This window comes from Trachinotus anak, unplaced genomic scaffold, assembly GCF_046630095.1.
Source record: "Trachinotus anak isolate AG129_WGS33_773 ecotype Australia unplaced genomic scaffold, CSIRO_AGI_Tana_v1 ptg000032l, whole genome shotgun sequence".
In the NCBI taxonomy this organism is placed as follows: domain Eukaryota; kingdom Metazoa; phylum Chordata; class Actinopteri; order Carangiformes; family Carangidae; genus Trachinotus; species Trachinotus anak.
Window position 1 is genome coordinate 1,897,251 of NW_027273883.1, and position 16,212 is coordinate 1,913,462.

The 16,212-nt window shown below is 39.8% G+C and overlaps 1 protein-coding gene and 1 non-coding gene across 2 annotated transcripts in view; one reads left to right on the forward strand and one right to left on the reverse strand.

The window, feature by feature from the left end:
• LOC139613079 (collagen alpha-1(IX) chain) overlaps nucleotides 1-16,212 on the reverse strand; it is a 30,917-nt gene that overhangs the window by 13,624 nt on the left and 1,081 nt on the right. Inside the window, exons 2-14 of the mRNA XM_071469425.1 lie at nucleotides 13,045-13,129; nucleotides 11,428-11,493; nucleotides 11,128-11,300; nucleotides 10,278-10,421; nucleotides 9,601-9,654; nucleotides 9,417-9,470; nucleotides 6,092-6,145; nucleotides 5,783-5,836; nucleotides 5,526-5,579; nucleotides 4,361-4,414; nucleotides 3,826-3,879; nucleotides 3,584-3,637; nucleotides 2,325-2,369 (exon numbers count right to left, since the gene is read on the reverse strand). Coding sequence (XP_071325526.1) covers nucleotides 2,325-2,369; nucleotides 3,584-3,637; nucleotides 3,826-3,879; nucleotides 4,361-4,414; nucleotides 5,526-5,579; nucleotides 5,783-5,836; nucleotides 6,092-6,145; nucleotides 9,417-9,470; nucleotides 9,601-9,654; nucleotides 10,278-10,421; nucleotides 11,128-11,300; nucleotides 11,428-11,493; nucleotides 13,045-13,129 — 945 coding nt within the window. The remainder of the gene's footprint in view (nucleotides 1-2,324; nucleotides 2,370-3,583; nucleotides 3,638-3,825; nucleotides 3,880-4,360; nucleotides 4,415-5,525; nucleotides 5,580-5,782; nucleotides 5,837-6,091; nucleotides 6,146-9,416; nucleotides 9,471-9,600; nucleotides 9,655-10,277; nucleotides 10,422-11,127; nucleotides 11,301-11,427; nucleotides 11,494-13,044; nucleotides 13,130-16,212) is intronic.
• trnap-cgg (transfer RNA proline (anticodon CGG)) lies at nucleotides 11,562-11,633 on the forward strand. The gene has a single exon. It is a non-coding gene; the product is annotated as a tRNA-Pro (tRNA).

A 16,212-nucleotide genomic window follows, 5' to 3' on the forward strand; every position in this document is an offset into this window, starting at 1 on the left:
TGACATAAGGTTTTTTGAAAAAAAAAAAACTATAATGTTATCAACTTAACCACAAATTAAGCCAAAGGATTTTTATGTCAAGATCATAAACTAATTATGTCTTCAGCACAAAAAACACACAAAAAAAACACACACACTTGTCCGCTCTGGGCTTCCATAACATAATAAGGTCAGAAACCTGTTAAATTTCAGATAACTTCCAATATTACAGCGACAGTGTTGGATTTTAGAAAAAGCTCATTTGCTTTCTTCAGGCAGTGAGATGAGAAGATAAAACTAGAATTACAGGTGCAACCGACAATTATTTTAATTCCTGATTAATTTATTGATTATTTATTACTTTTGTCAACACCCTGTCACAAAATAAAGATTTTTTTGCCATTTATGCTTATACAACTAACAAAAAGAATCAAGTGATTATAAATAGTAACTAATTGACTTCACACTCTCTTCTCTATGTTGAATCCTTTCCTCTCCACCTTCTCAGGATGTTGGAAAAATCTAGATTTATCTACACAGTGATCTTTTATTTTAAATTTACTCTTAACCTGTGCCAAGTACCACACCTTAAATTTATGGATATACATTTCAAAACAGTCATAGTGTTTACATTTTTAGTTTTTTCTGACTAAATAGATCAGTGATTCACACTCTGATGATTATAACAGCCAGAAATCAGACTTGTGAAGGGGCTCCGCAACTGAAGTTCAACAGATGAGCTCAGGGCCAGAGAGGAGGGGTCACATCACAACAGTATATATTCATATCAGGCCGTGAGTGAGCAGGACAGTTTGAAAAAGTCAAATCTAGTGACTTGCGGCTGCGTTTGATGGAGAAACATTCACCAACACATCATAAAGTCTGACATTCAGAGAAAAACTAAAAGTACTTGCTCTGCTAAATAAAGGTGCCAGTGACTGAGATATTTTTATATATGTGACATTATTAGATTTTTTAATTCTGATGCCTTTATTCAAAAACTGCATTCTTCCATTGTAGCTGGTGGAAGTGGAGCTAGTTATTTACTTTATTTACAGTTGGCTGGTTCAGTCCACTGGTTCCCAATCTCGGGGTCGGGCCCCTCAAAGGGTCCCCAGATAAATCAGAGGGGTCTTGAGATGATTAATTAATTAATTATGGATTAATGGGAGAGGAAAGAAGAAAAAACAAATCTCAGACACACTTTTGATGCACTTTTCTCTTATTTTTTTTCTAATTTCTATTTTCTCTAAACTCTTTTCATTAAATATTGGATAATTTTACCTCTTTGGGCCTCGAATAGTTTTTCTAATGAAACCATCAGATGGGAATTCACTCTTTGGTGAAAATCTGAAACTAGACAGTTTTTATGTGAGGGGCCACAAACCAAAGATCACTGCTTTAAATTTTAATCATGTGTTTTATTTTGTGAGATTATTAAATGTTTTTTTGTAAAATCTTAATCGGAAAAGAAACAAGTGACTTTTTCTGTTAAATAATTGAGTAATAGTACAAAGGAGTATAAAATGGAAACACTCACGTAAAGTACAACTACCTTGTGATTGTACTTGTGAGTAAAGGACTCACAGCGTCTTGCTCAGCACTGGTTGTTCTCGTGCTCATGTAGCATCAGTTCATCACATTGTTTTCCACATGTTCTCATATGATCCTGTTTGTTTTAGCTGTAACGTTGCTCAACATGTTCTTCATGTTCTTCATCATTTATTGTAGAAGTTATCTGCTGCTCCTGTATCAGAAAGTCTCTCGACCTCTGTGTCTTGTGATCCGATTGTGACTAAACATTTCAGGTTGCACATGTCTGAGGGTCATTATCAGATCAACAACCGAGCAGATGTTTCTGTCTGATTTCTTCTCTCTTTTTGGTTTTTACTCAATATTTAACAGTGGAGATGCAGACAGGAGGAAACATTTAACCATGTCATAATTAAACCTTGATCCTGCTGTTATGTGGCATGTGCTGTCTAAATGTTCTCAGTAAACTTTCCTGCTTATCTGCTTAGTTGACTCTGGGAAATTTCTATCTGATGGTGACGCTACAGGAAAGATAGTCAGCACAATGATTAGGATTCTTCCTCTTGAACACTCACAGAAACTAGACCTAGAGCTACATAACTGACTCCCAGTGAGAACATACTCTGTGGGGTTTGGTATTTCCTCACTGGAACAAACTGTTGCTCTAATAACTTATTTTATTTCGTGGGGGAACTACAACCAAACTGACAAGGCTGACGAGATAAGTGCGACACCCACACACACGCTCACACATACACCCACACAGTGATGTATGTAAACTGTGACGTATGACCCCACAGACACATCAATACCTTGGCTCCACCAGGTCCGATGCCTCCAGCCTGTCCAGGATAACCCTGCAGAGGACAAACAGAAAATATTCTGCTCAGATTATCAGAATAAAAACGTCTCTGTGTAATGAGAGACAAGAAACATTTTGAAACTTGTTGAAAATGCTGCTTGTGTTTCTGTCAGAGCAAAAAAAAAACAGAAGGAAGAGTTAATAAAGTTATTTTAGGAGTTCCTTCTTCTGGAGCTCTCAGTTCAATAAGAGAGAAGTGTGAGTGATGTCAACTGTTGCTACGTGGATGGAACGAAACTCCGCAACAAAAATAACATAATGTCACATGATTTTTTTCTGCTGATGTCATCGCTTGTCGTCACGGAGAACACAACAGAGGAGAACGTGTTTGTGTAGCCGACGATTTGACTTAAACTGAGAGAAACGTTTTTTCCTTAGTGAAACGATGTCAAACATCAACATTTCAGTCATTAATAAAAACTATCAATTATTGTCTAATCATGAGATGAGAAGTTTTCCACTAGCACTTAAATGCAACACAAGTCTCAATTTTCAGTTTTCACCCAAACACCACACTTGCAAGTGTATGGTGATCTGTGCAGACACTTTTAACAATCTGTAAATAAACACAAAAGATCTACACAATATTTTGAAATACTGATCTGAACACGAAGCTTTTCAAACGCAGATTTTAGCAAATCTATGAACTTGAAGTTGAATTTATATCTACAAATGTAAAACACTGATATTTATTCAAGCTGTGATGTATCTGCTTGTAAAACTTTGCATTTGTTTAAATCATAAATCACCAACGAACCGTTAAACTCAGTAAATCTTGTTTTTCTCTGAACTTGGTTGGCTCTGATGATGTAACACACATCTGTCACCATAATCAAGTCTAAGCACAGAAAAATATTTCTTTCTCCTAATAAATGATTTTCTTCTGCTTCTTAATAATTGTTCTACAAACTATAACTTGTGCACATGCAAACAAAAAAATGTCTCACATGACGAGTTCAGATTTGAGACAAATCTAAGAAACTACGATGGATCAACTCTGTTTTTCCAGTGTTTTGCCATCAGCCACAATAATCATCCACTTTTTAGACCCTACTATAAACAAATGAAGTTATTATTATTATTGTATAATAAGAAAGTCTTTCTTATTCTGAGACACAGAATTCCACACAGAATAAAATTATGATTAGGTAATGTCAGCGAGAAAAGATGATGATGATGATGATGATGATGAGAGAGAATCTGTCTTACAGTGTAGCCTCTCTCGCCGATGTCCCCTGGAAACCCGGGTGCCCCGATCTGACCCTGTGGGAGAAGAGGGGACGGTTAGAGTCATCAGGTCAGCTACGACCTCTGTTGACCCCTGCTGGTCAGGAGAGGTCAGTGCAACAACAGTTTGACCAAGAGAAGAAACATTTTTCACAAATACTGAGGAAGCAGCGAAGACTTCAGGCTTCTGTTCTACTGTCGGCATGTTTTATTTATTTCCCTACCTTCTGTCCGTCCCGTCCCTGTGACCCCTCTGTGCCTTCATCACCACGAGAACCCTGAACAAAAATGCACAGTCAGCAGAGTCAGAAATGAAGGAAAGGACCAAAATAAATGATTAAAAAAACTATAAAGGTGATTTAGATTAAATAAATTACAAAAAACACAGCAAAACATGAACTAAAGCCTGATTTTTATATATTTTTGCTGTTGCAGAAACGTATGTAATTAAAAGAGGAGACAGGCTGAAAATAATTACCACATTTTATTCAGTAACATAAAACTGACCTTTTACTGATGTGTCTTCACTTTACTTTTAAGATATAAATATAAAACATGTAATGAACAGAGCAGCGTCTCCATCCTACTGCATTTTGCATTCAAACTTTAAAAAGACTGTTTAAATTTTAATCATTTTAAATTTTAAATATTCAACAAAAACTAAACAATTAGTTTAAAATTTCAGGTAGAAACAAAAAGTTCATTTTATTTATATATTTAAATATTAAGCTTAAATGTGTGTTTAATTTTCTTCTTTACCTTGATACCTTTACCTCCCTTTGTCCCTGGAGGTCCAGCATCACCACTGGAGCCCTGAAGTAACACGGATAAATAATAATTAAAGATAATGAAGTCTGTTTGATGATCACTTCATAAGAACAATAATGAATTAAACTATAATATTAAATCTGGCTGACATGAAACAAAAATATACAGACGCCTGAAAGAGACAAACATTATCATAAACACTGTAGAAATGTAGTGTTGTGTTTCTGATGTTGCAGATTGTCGCCCAGCTGAACTGTACATGTTTGGGTGAAAGTGGGATTGAAAGATGCTTTTACAGGTAACGGATATAAAAATAAATGATTGCAGTTTAATGAAGTGCCCCCCCCCCGCCCCCCCCATGGGTCACATGAGGCTGGTAAACACCTGAATTCACCATGAGCCTCTTTTCCTGCGTCTCTGCTCCACATGGCTGTTGGTGATATGTTGGTGGTGGAGCCAAAACTCTGGGTGATTTCCAACCGTGTGAAGCAACAACACCTGGATCAACAGCTAAGAACACCTCCCTCCACACAGAGGTGGTGCTGAAGGCTCCACTGACAGCCACTGATCATCTGAGTCCGCCTCCATGTGTTTATTTGATGAGAACATTTTTGTATCGCTAACTTGGTACAATACTTGGTATAATCAAATTTTCTGCATAATTATGCAGAAAATATCCTTTTCTTTTTCAGTCAGGTGAAATCATCTCTGTTATCTAGAGATAACAAGATAATTAATGCATGAAAAACTAAATTGTTAAAACCACGATGCCTCAGTAACTGGCCTCCGCTTTAAGTCCTCAGGTGGTTTCTACACGGTTGTTTCCATGATTCAGATGGTGTTTTGAATCAGCAATCAATACAAAATATCAATGAGGTCTTAAAATGTTGAGTAGCTCAGCCCTGTCCTTGTATTTTCATGTCTATATCACACTGAACTCCCTCACCTGCCTCTAGTTTCTCTAACAACGTGTCTCACAACAACAATATTGTGCTAAAAAACTCCTGTTTGCATCATAATCACAGGCGTCAGATTTTAGCTGGATTCACTTGATGAAATGAAGGAGATGTGTCACAAACTGTTTGTGCAGCAGATGAAACGTTGGATGTGAAAGTGAAACAAAGAAAAAAAAGTCGGGAGGCAGCTATTTCCTTACAGTCTCACCAGGAGCTCCGACTCCTCCGCGGGGTCCCTCCATACCGGCGTTGCCCTGACAACAGGAAGAGAGAGAGATAGATGAAATAAATACAGAAATGCTGTGTAACATCCAGATAATCAAAAATCACAAACTGTTAACACATTTTCATCCCTCGTCAATTTAAAGCAGCACTTTTAATGAACTAAAACAGTGAAGTTATGGGACATAAAAGTCAAGTGACCCCCCCCCCCAAGTGTGTGTGTGTGTGTGTTTACCTTCAGACCCAGCTCTCCTTGCTCGCCCGGGTCTCCTGAAAGTCCAGGTTCTCCCTGTTCACAACAAAAGACAGAGTCAGTGAATTAATTAATTATGAGTTTGCAAACATTTTTAAGGTTTATCTGCTTGTTTTATGAATCCTCAGCGATTTATTCATTCATCTTAAATTTAAACCATTAAGAATTTAACATTTCATGGTCAAACTCTGCACTTTTATTCTCTAATATTCAAACTAAAACGTGAGCGGCGTCAGAAAACCTTCACAGTGGGACGACTCCACCTGTGGAAGGTCAAGGTTTCAAACTCACCATGGCTCCAGAGAAACCAGAAGCTCCATCGTCTCCTTCAAGCCCAGGGTCACCCTGCAAGACACGGGGTCAAAGGTCAAAACTAAAGATCATAGAAATCCATGGTACAACTCAGAAACACGAGCTTTAAAGCAAAATTCAAGGAAGCTAGAAAGGAAGTGGCGTTCTACTAACCTGGAAGAATCTCTAAAGGCTTGGAAAGACAGCCTATTGGCGTATAAAAAAAGCCTCCGTAAAGCCAGAACATCCTATTATTCATCATTGATAGAAGAAAACAAGAACAATCCCAGGTTTCTGTTCAGCACTGTAGCCAGGCTGACAGACAGCCACAGCTCTGTTGACCCATCTATACCTTTAGCCCTCAGTTGTAATGACTTCATGAGCTTCTTTACAGATAAAATTGTCTCTGTTAGAGAAAAAATTCACCATCTCCTCCCCACAGCTGGCTCAGATGTACTGTCCAGTTCAGCAGCCTCAGAGTCCACTGTCAGTGTATAAGCCACTGGCTTATATTTTGACTGTTTCTCTCCTGTACATCTCCCTGAGCTCACTTCAACAGTTTCTTTATCTAAACCATCAACTTGTCTTCTTGACCCCGTTCCAACAAGGTTGTTCAAAGAGGTTTTTCCTTTACTTGACACCTCTATATTAAGTCTGATTAACTTATCTTTATCAACTGGTTATGTACCGCAGGCTTTTAAAGTTGCAGTAATTAAACCTCTACTTAAAAAGCCTACTCTTGATCCTCATGTTTTAGCCAATTATAGACCTATATCCAACCTCCCCTTTATTTCCAAAATCCTTGAGAAGGTCGTTGCAAACCAGTTATGTGATTATTTGCACAGGAATGGTTTGTTTGAAGATTTTCAGTCAGGTTTTAGAGTCCATCATAGCACAGAAACTGCCCTGGTTAAGGTTACCAATGATCTCCTCATAGCTTCAGACAATGGACTTGTCTCTGTACTTGTCCTACTAGATCTTAGTGCCGCATTTGACACCATCGATCATAAGATTTTATTACAGAGACTAGAACATATGGTCGGCATCAAAGGAACCGCACTAAGCTGGTTTAAGTCATATCTGTCAGATAGACTCCAGTTTGTTCATGTTAATAATGACTCCTCTATCATAACTAAAGTCAGTCATGGAGTTCCACAAGGTTCTGTGCTAGGACCAATGCTCTTCAGTCTATATATGCTTCCTCTGGGAAACATTATTAGGAGGCACCAGATGAATTTTCATTGTTACGCAGATGACACCCAGCTGTACTTATCCATGAAGCCAGGTGAGACTAACCAGGTAGCCAAGCTTCAGGTCTGTCTTAAGGACATAAAAATCTGGATGACCAGTAATTTCTTACTCTTAAATTCAGACAAAACTGAAGTTATTGTAATTGGCCCAAAACACCTCAGAGATACACTATGTGATAATATACTGACTCTGGATGACATCACCTTGGCCTCCAGTGCTACAGTCAGAAACCTTGGTGTCATTTTTGACCAGGACTTGTCCTTTACTTCACATATAAAGCAAGTCTCTAGGACAGCCTTCTTCCACCTGCGCAATATTGCTAAAATCAGACCCATTCTATGTCTAAAGGATGCTGAAAAACTAGTTCATGCATTTGTTACCTCAAGACTGGACTACTGTAACTCTTTATTGTCAGGATGTCCCAAAAATTCAGTAAAAAGCCTCCAATTGATCCAGAATGCGGCAGCACGAGTACTGACAGGAACTAGGAAACGAGATCACATCTCTCCTGTGTTAGCCTCTCTGCATTGGCTCCCTGTAAAATCCAGAATCGAATTTAAAATCCTCCTCCTCACCTACAAAGCCATTAATGGTCAGGCACCATCGTACCTTGGAGAGCTTATAGTTCCCTATTTTCCCAATAGGACACTTCGCTCTCTAAATGCAGGTCAACTTGTGGTTCCCAGAGTTTGTAAGAGTAGAATGGGGGGCAGAGCCTTCAGCTATCAGGCTCCTCTCCTGTGGAACCAGCTCCCAGTGTGGGTTCGGGAGGCAGACACCCTCTCTACCTTTAAGATCAGGCTTAAAACTGTCTTGTTTAGTAAAGCTTATAGTTAGGGCTGGCTCGGGTATGTCCTGACCCATCCCTTAGTTATGCTGCTATAGAGCTAGACTGCTGGGGGATTCCCATGATTCACTGGGCGCTCTCTCCCTATTTCTGTCTCTCTCCCTCTCTCTCTCTCGATGACCTCATGCCATTAACTTTGTTTCCTTTTCTCTCCCGTAGTTTGTGCTTCTCCTCTCTCTCCCTCTCTCTGTCCTCATTCTGCAGGTATCTCTGCCTCGGGAGCAGCAGGATCCAGATCCACCACTACTCATCTTTACTATTAACCACTGTTACCTGTCATCATTATTATTGATAACACCATTACCTACACAGCTGTTCCTGGTCTCTCTCTCTCTCTCTCTCTCTTCTCTCCCCTCTCCTCCCCCTCCCCCTCTTTCTATCTTCTCCTAAACCCAACCGGTCGAGGCAGACGGCCGCCCACCCTGAGCCCGGTTCTGTTGGAGGTTTCTTCCTGTTAAAAGGGAGTTTTTCCTCCCCCCTGTCGCCAAGCGCTTGCTCGTTGTGGGAACTGTTGGGTTTTTCTCTGTAACAAAGTAAGGTCTTGACCTTACCCTGTAAAGTGCCTTGAGATAATGTATATTATGATTTGGCGCTATACAAATAAAATTGAATTGAATTGAATTGAATAGAAAGACGGTAAAAAATTAAACTGATTTATTATTATTGATCTCTGCGTTGTTCAACAATACACACACAGCAAGCAGCTCAAAGACAAGGTTTCTCGAAGTAGTTTAGATTTTAAAAAAATAATAATTTTCTTCGTTAAAATTTTAATTTGACTTTAGATTTTGTTGCTTTTCACAGCAGATTTATTTGGTTTATATGTCTAATTTAGTTCAGGCCTGATAACAATTTAATAATTGGTAGAACTAGAAAAATAAATGAAATCTTTAACTGATTAAAGGTGGAAGCACTTTGTCTCAATACATGCAAAATATGTGAAATCATTTCACATTGCTTGTTTTACAGTTTGACTCTTGTTCACAATGTTTTTTTAAATATATTTTATTGTCCAAACCTGTGACAGTGTTGCAGCCTCTGAACTCTGACTTTCTTTTATCTGCTTCTTTCTTCTTTTTACTTTTACTTTTGTTTCTGTTTGTTTTTTAATTTAAGAGTCTCTGAACTTTTAGTTTCATTTATACTTCTTTACTTTTACTTTCAGCTTATGTTTACTATGACAACACTGTCCCTTTAACTGTGTGTGATGGGACATGATTTACTCACCACCGGCCCGGGGTCTCCTCTTCTTCCCTGAACTCCTTTGGTTCCTTTATATCCCTAAAAAAATGGACACAATGAAGGTGAACGGCCTCTGAGCTCTGATGATGGACATGCAGCCGATGTTTGAGTCTGACTTTATTCAGGTTTCCTCTTCATACATAAACATGTAGTGGCTTCAGACTCTCACCTCTCTGCCCTGAGCTCCTGGTTCACCAGTTTTACCCTGAAGGCCTCTGGATCCCTGACAGGAGGAGAAAAAGAATTAGTCAGGTAAAGGTGTGTACATGCAGATAAACCATAGCTGAGTCTGTGAAGACACCACGAGATGAAGCTGTAAAATAAACAAATTTTAGGTTTTCCTGCTGATGTAGTGTCATTTCCTAACAGTATGTAGTGAACCACATGTTAGAAATAGTAAAAACATGAAACATAAAAGATATTTAACACAACACAGTTAACAAATCCTTAGAAATACAACAACATATATGCATAAGTTTGCACAACAGGATGATACAGAGCTGCTCATGGTTTCGACAGTCAACACAAGGCTGTTCTGTATCAGATGATTCACAGACACTGAGAACAAAGCCCCTTCTTTTTCATAATGAAAAAGTCTCCAGCAGCTGTCTCACAGTTATTTCCTGCATGTGTCTGCAGGCCAGCTGTGAAAGCCGACATCAGACAGATTTAAAATGAAACACCTGCAGGAGTTCAGACAGTGATGGGCAGGAGATGAAGCCTGTCAGCGCCTCCATCAGGCCAACAACTGTAATGTCTTCAGAGGACTTTTCCAAAGCTGCTGTAAAACAAGTGAGTTTCATAATATTAAAGTCACAGTGTTGAGGTGAGGTGCTGAGTCGGTACCTTTGGCCCCGCGAAGCCTGCGAATCCGGGTTCTCCGGGTTCACAGTCGCATTCAGTCGGCCCCTCCTCCCCGAGTGATGCTTCACCCCCAGACTCCTCAGAGGAGCCGGTGTCCGGTCCTGCTGGAGGATACTCATACGGGACCTGAAACACAGTAACAACCACACTGCTGAAGTCCTGTTCTACAAGACAATTTACAACACAGGCTGGATATGAGGTCTGAATGTTTGGGTTTTTTGAACTGACTCTCTTTAACTTCTGCTGAGCTTGTTGAGGTAGTTTTTGAAATGTGACAAATAAAAACAAAGTTGAGGTAGTTTTACATGTTCCAGGACACAGACACCTTTTATTTTATATCTTCCCTTCAACTTTTCTCACGAAAATTTAAGTGAAAAGTGTTAAATTTTCAGAAATATGAGATAAATGCTGGGTCAACATGGTGACGATGCCTCAGTCGCCTTTAAAAAGTTTGAATCTGTTGTTGTGGTTTTGTTCTTCACTCAGGGTTTTTCTTAAAGCCTAATTCCACCAGATAACATCTCAACCCTGTATTAACTTTTTAAGCTGAAATTAAAACGAGGTCATTTCTCTGGTGCAGCAGTCGAAAAAAATCACACAAGTTCCATTTAGCTCTTGCTGTGGAGCTTTCAGTCATATCACATGATCCTCATCAGCAGATGCAGTTTAACCTTGTTGTGAAACTGCAGATGTTCAGGTTCCAGTTTTCTATCACGTGATATGATCAAAAGCTCCAGAACAGCTACTAAATGGACCTCGTGGTGAGACTCTTTTCTCGACTAAAATGAAATTGTTTAGGAACTGCTGTGACCCCAGCCCTCACCCGTCCCACCTGCATGGTCTCCGTGTCCTCCTTGGCGTAGTGGGACTCAGTGGTGGCGGCGTAGGGGAAGGACTCCTCAGTGATCATGGTGACCTGGGTGGGGACGGGACCGTAGAGGTCGTAGTCCCCCTCCTCGGGGCGCTGATCCTCGTCGTAGCTGTGAGTGGGCTCAGGTGGATACTCTGGAGGCAGGAGGGAGACACAGTCAGAGCTCTGAGCTGCAGAGGAGACGTGTCTGGACAGAAGCAGCAGCTGCACAGTGGTCAACATCCACAGGTAAGAAGGAAGAGCGAGGGACACTGGTCTCACCTGGATGAGGAGAGGCTAAGTTGTCATAGTGGTCGACTACAGAGCCTTCATAGGTGTGATCCTCACCTGGACAGACACACAGATACACAGACAACGTGTCAGACCCAGCTCTAGCTATAAACCCTTACATCAGTGGCTCGTTGGTCTAGGGGTATGATTCTCGCTTCGGGTGCGAGAGGTCCCGGGTTCAAATCCCGGACGAGCCCTAAATTTGAGACAATAAACCTCACAAATGTTAGTTCTACACCACAGAGTGAAATGAAAATGAAAGTTATTACATTACACATTTCTGCCTTCGCTGAAAGAGGAGAAGGACGACAAACACACCTGTGTATTAGTCTGCAGACAGATCTCAGTGATTCTGTCTTGGCTTGAGTTTAACATGAACCTGATTTTCAAAATATAACTTCCGGAGAAAACACTTCAGGCCAATTCTGCCATTTTCTAGATACTTTATTCATCTTCCTGGATAAATTCAATTGTCCAGCACCTCACACACATATGCAGGTTAGATTTATAGTCCAGGTCAGGATCCACTGCCTCTGTCTGAGGTGTTGAACAGGATTTCCTGAACCTCTCAGTCCTGCAGCAGAGAGATGAGACGTGGGCTGCTGCTGTAGCTGCTTCTCTGGCCTGAAGGATGTTGTGGAGAGGATGGATGGCATTTTCAGACATGGCTGCATCTTGCAGTACACCTGTCTCTCCACAACAGTCCTGAGTGAGTCCAGACTCCTACAGTCACAGACTGTAAAGTCTGATGTTTACAGGCTGAACAGGACCGGAGCCAGAAGCCACAGTTACCAGCCTGACGTACTGTGGTCGTCTTGTGAGGTGATCCGCCCCCATCCCTTCAAGCTTCTCTTTGAGAATGGAGGGTTAGATGCTGTTAAACTTGAAAAATCAAAGAATCCTCATGTAACCACCTGGCTCATCCAAGAATGGGCCCGGTGGAGCATGTAGAGGACGGATCATCCATGTCCATCATCAGACGAAATAACACAAATACCCTGCAAAAAACTACGAGGCAGAGGACTTGTTCTGCCAGTGCATCATTCAAATATTCACATTCTAGATCCATTATCGAGTTAAAACACCAAACATTTGTTGGTTACAACAGCAAAACATTATTGAGGGGGGTTCGTGGTCCCCAGAAATGAAAGAATAATTCATTTTCACTATAATTCCATCCATAAGTAACTCAATAACTGTGGGACTGTTTCGATCATGGGTTTCAAACACTTTGTGTAATAAAACATCTAAAAGCAAAAATCTTAATCTGTAATCTACATTGTGTCAGTTTAAAATCTTTGATGTGAAAAACACTGTTTTAGATTATTCAAAAATAAATCTACTGCCAATCAGACCAAGTAGAAAGTTCTGTCAAATATTCATCACATTAACAATATTGTTAGTTTCATGCCTAATACAAACATCTTATTATTCAGATTTCCCTTTAATATTTAACTGTTCTCAAAAGAATTTTATTTTTTCTAATTTTCAATCAATTATTTCCTTCTGTTGTTCTGTACATCAGCTATTTTACCAGCTGTGTGACGCATCATTTGTTTTAATGAGTGGTTGTGTTTCATCAGACCAGCGTGTGGCTCTGACTCTGACCTGAGTGGTATCCAGAGTATTCGTCCTGGCAGAGCGAGACGACGACACACAGCAGGACCACGAGCAGCCCTGAGAGCAGAGATGCCTGCAGGAGGAAACACACACAGCAGCTTTTATCTAACGTCATTTGCAGGTCAACACAATCTGTTTGAAGCAGCTCAGGCCCAACAGGCTGTACAGCTGTAAAAGTCATTGTTGGTGCAGAGCAGGTGTGTTGATGTGTAGATGGTGTCACCACCCAACAGGTGTGAAGGGACAAAAACTAGTCTGTGGTTCTCAGGCTGGTTTAATGCAGTGATCACCAGAACAAATCTAAGACTTTGTGAGATCTTTTTAACACCACACTCAGTGCAGTTTAATACATTTCACTGTCAAACTGATGAAACATTGAAAGAAGAATGATGGAAAACTAATAGTGACAGATACATGAATTTATTGACAATGATATCAGACTGTTTCTGTAAATCTATGACCTTTAACACCTTCTAATGTCTTTTTTTAAGGAACTGCTTTTAGGACTTTGAGAGCTGCAGACACACTGCCGGGTGAAGTCAGTTCTTCTGATGGATGAGTTTTACTTGTTGAGGGTCTGAGGACTGAGATGCTGTGATTAAAGTGTGTGTGTGTGATGTGAACGAGTCGTAAACAGCAGCTGAGTAAAGACTAATGTCAGAGCATATTTCATGAAAAACGGACAACTTCAATCTCCACAAAACAAACACAAGTGTCAAAATAACTTCACACACACATACACAAAAAAGTTATTTTGAGGTCAAAGGTCAGGGTTTCCTTTTTTGGCTTGGATTAAAGGAACTACTGAAATAAATGAACCAAACACATTATTAATACTAAAGTACAGCACAATGAAAACATTTGCTGCTTCCAGCTCCACAAATGTGACAGTTTTATGTTTCTCTTTCTCGTCTTCGTGAAACATTTCTAACATCAACAGTGCAGTGAGCTCAGTCACCAACAAACAAACTGAAGGCTTACGCGTCCCGACTGCAGGAAAATAAAAATACATTTTTTATACTGTTGGTTTGTCATAACCTCAGTGGAGGTAAAACTGCACTCTGTCTCTCTTCTAACATTTCAAATAAATTCAAGACACAATTTAATGACTAACATTCAAAAACCATAGAAAAGGTTGTAAAACAAAACAAAAGAAAAATGAGGTGAGTTACAAACAAAACTTTATTCAAACCACAGAAACAGCTTCAGATTTCAGGTTTATAAAAACCTTTTCAGTTTTTTAACTGTGGTCATTTTTTGTCTCTTTGTAGGTGATTTGCATCTCTGTGCTTGTGATCATTCTGTATCTATCTTATATCAAACAAGAAATATTATCAGACAGAGGCTGTGAACCTGGGTCTGTGCCCAGAGGATCAGTGCTCATCTGTGGTTATACTGGGGAACTGTCTGGGTGAAAGTCTCAGGACATGAGGGGTCTCTTTGTCAGGATGAAAACCACCAAGCTCTTCTCAGACTCATCTCACATTCCTGCAGCTTCACCATGAGCCAGAACACCGACCAGGAAAGACCAGGACATGTGACTGTGCTGGACCAGCTGCAGAGTCTCTGACACAGGGTCAGTGAACTCTGGGCTGAAGGAGACGAAACTGACCATAATCACAACTTCCTCCTGTGATTCCTGAAACTGTGGGTTTGGGAACAATCTAACAGCTTCGATATTTCAACAACAAAAAGTTCAAATCAACTCTCCTCATCTCTGCCTCTCTAATGTTAAATAAATTCCTACTGATTGTTAATTTTCTTTCCATGTTATTTCTCACTGTGATCAATAAACAGGCAAAAAAATATTTGATTTGTACAAAACTGACCTGAGATCAAAAGATCTTGTCACTATCCTGCATTTAAGAACATCTTTGCCATATTTCAACAAGTATTAGAGAAATTATCCTAAAAAGCTTAATTCCTCTTTGAGTTTTGCTCTCACTCTGCTGGATGCACTCGATGCTTCGTAAATGAACGCCCACTGAAGCCTGGACTGGATCTGCTGTAACGCGCTGCAGTGAGGATGAAGCAGTGATGCTGACCTGCAGGACCTCTGGGGCAGAGAGGTGAGACTCTTCCCTTATTTGCTTCACTCTGTTTCTTATTCAACATGTTTCCTTGGATATTTGTGGTTTGTTACAGAAGTTTTGCATCATGCAATGTTGCTATAAAAGTTTTAAAATGGAAACTTTTCTCTCATTTGGCCTCAGATTGAATTATTTATAATTTAAAGCAGCAGTTTCTGCTAAAATTTGTTTTAAACTTACCCTGGAAGGCTGGTATCTTCAGAACTGGCTCCTCTACTGTGCTATTATTTTCATTTACCATTGATTTCTGATTATGTGTCTTGCCTATCCATCTAGATATTAGGTATTCAGTGGCTGAAATTGTATTTGTAAGCTAAACTTTGACTTGTATTTTATTCTTTGTGTGAAATAAAAATAAAATGAAATCAAATTTTCACCTGTTCGGGGAATTTCAGGGAACACAAATCTTTTCACTTTTTTCATTTCCTGTACACAATCAGGCTTTGTTACGATTTCAAGAAAAACACTAAAGACAGAGAAGTTACTCAGTGAAATCTGTGTTTGTGCACTGAGGAACAACACAGATAAATATCTGCTTTCTCATCAACCACATTGGAAAATGTTGCACAGAAATCTTCCTCTCAGCACAAGTCAAACAAAGAGACACTGAATAACACTTTTCATCTGAAGGGAACATATGATGAGTTGGTTTTAAGTTCCTCTGTTGTTCAGAAGAAATTGTTCACACTCCTGGAAGTCCCATTAAATACTCTGTCGGACCATTTCACAACCAAATACAACACATTTAAAATGATTAATTGGACATATGATGTCAGTGGGTTTCTCTGCAGGTCAGTGTGACACCTCGGGGTAAAGACAGTTTGGTTCATCAAGAACAGACTGGAGTCGCTGAGAAGTGCATTAATAAGCATTAACCTGGTGTTTTACAAGCTGTTATACATCTGATCCTGCAGCTGAAGACACCAACTACAGCTAACGAAGACAGAAAGACAAGCAGTTTGGGTAGTAATGGTTTTTAGGGGCAGGTGACACCTTTGGATTGAAAAACAAAAACCAACCTGTTCAGGCTGAAGACAGTAAAATGAAAACCTCACTTTGATTGTTT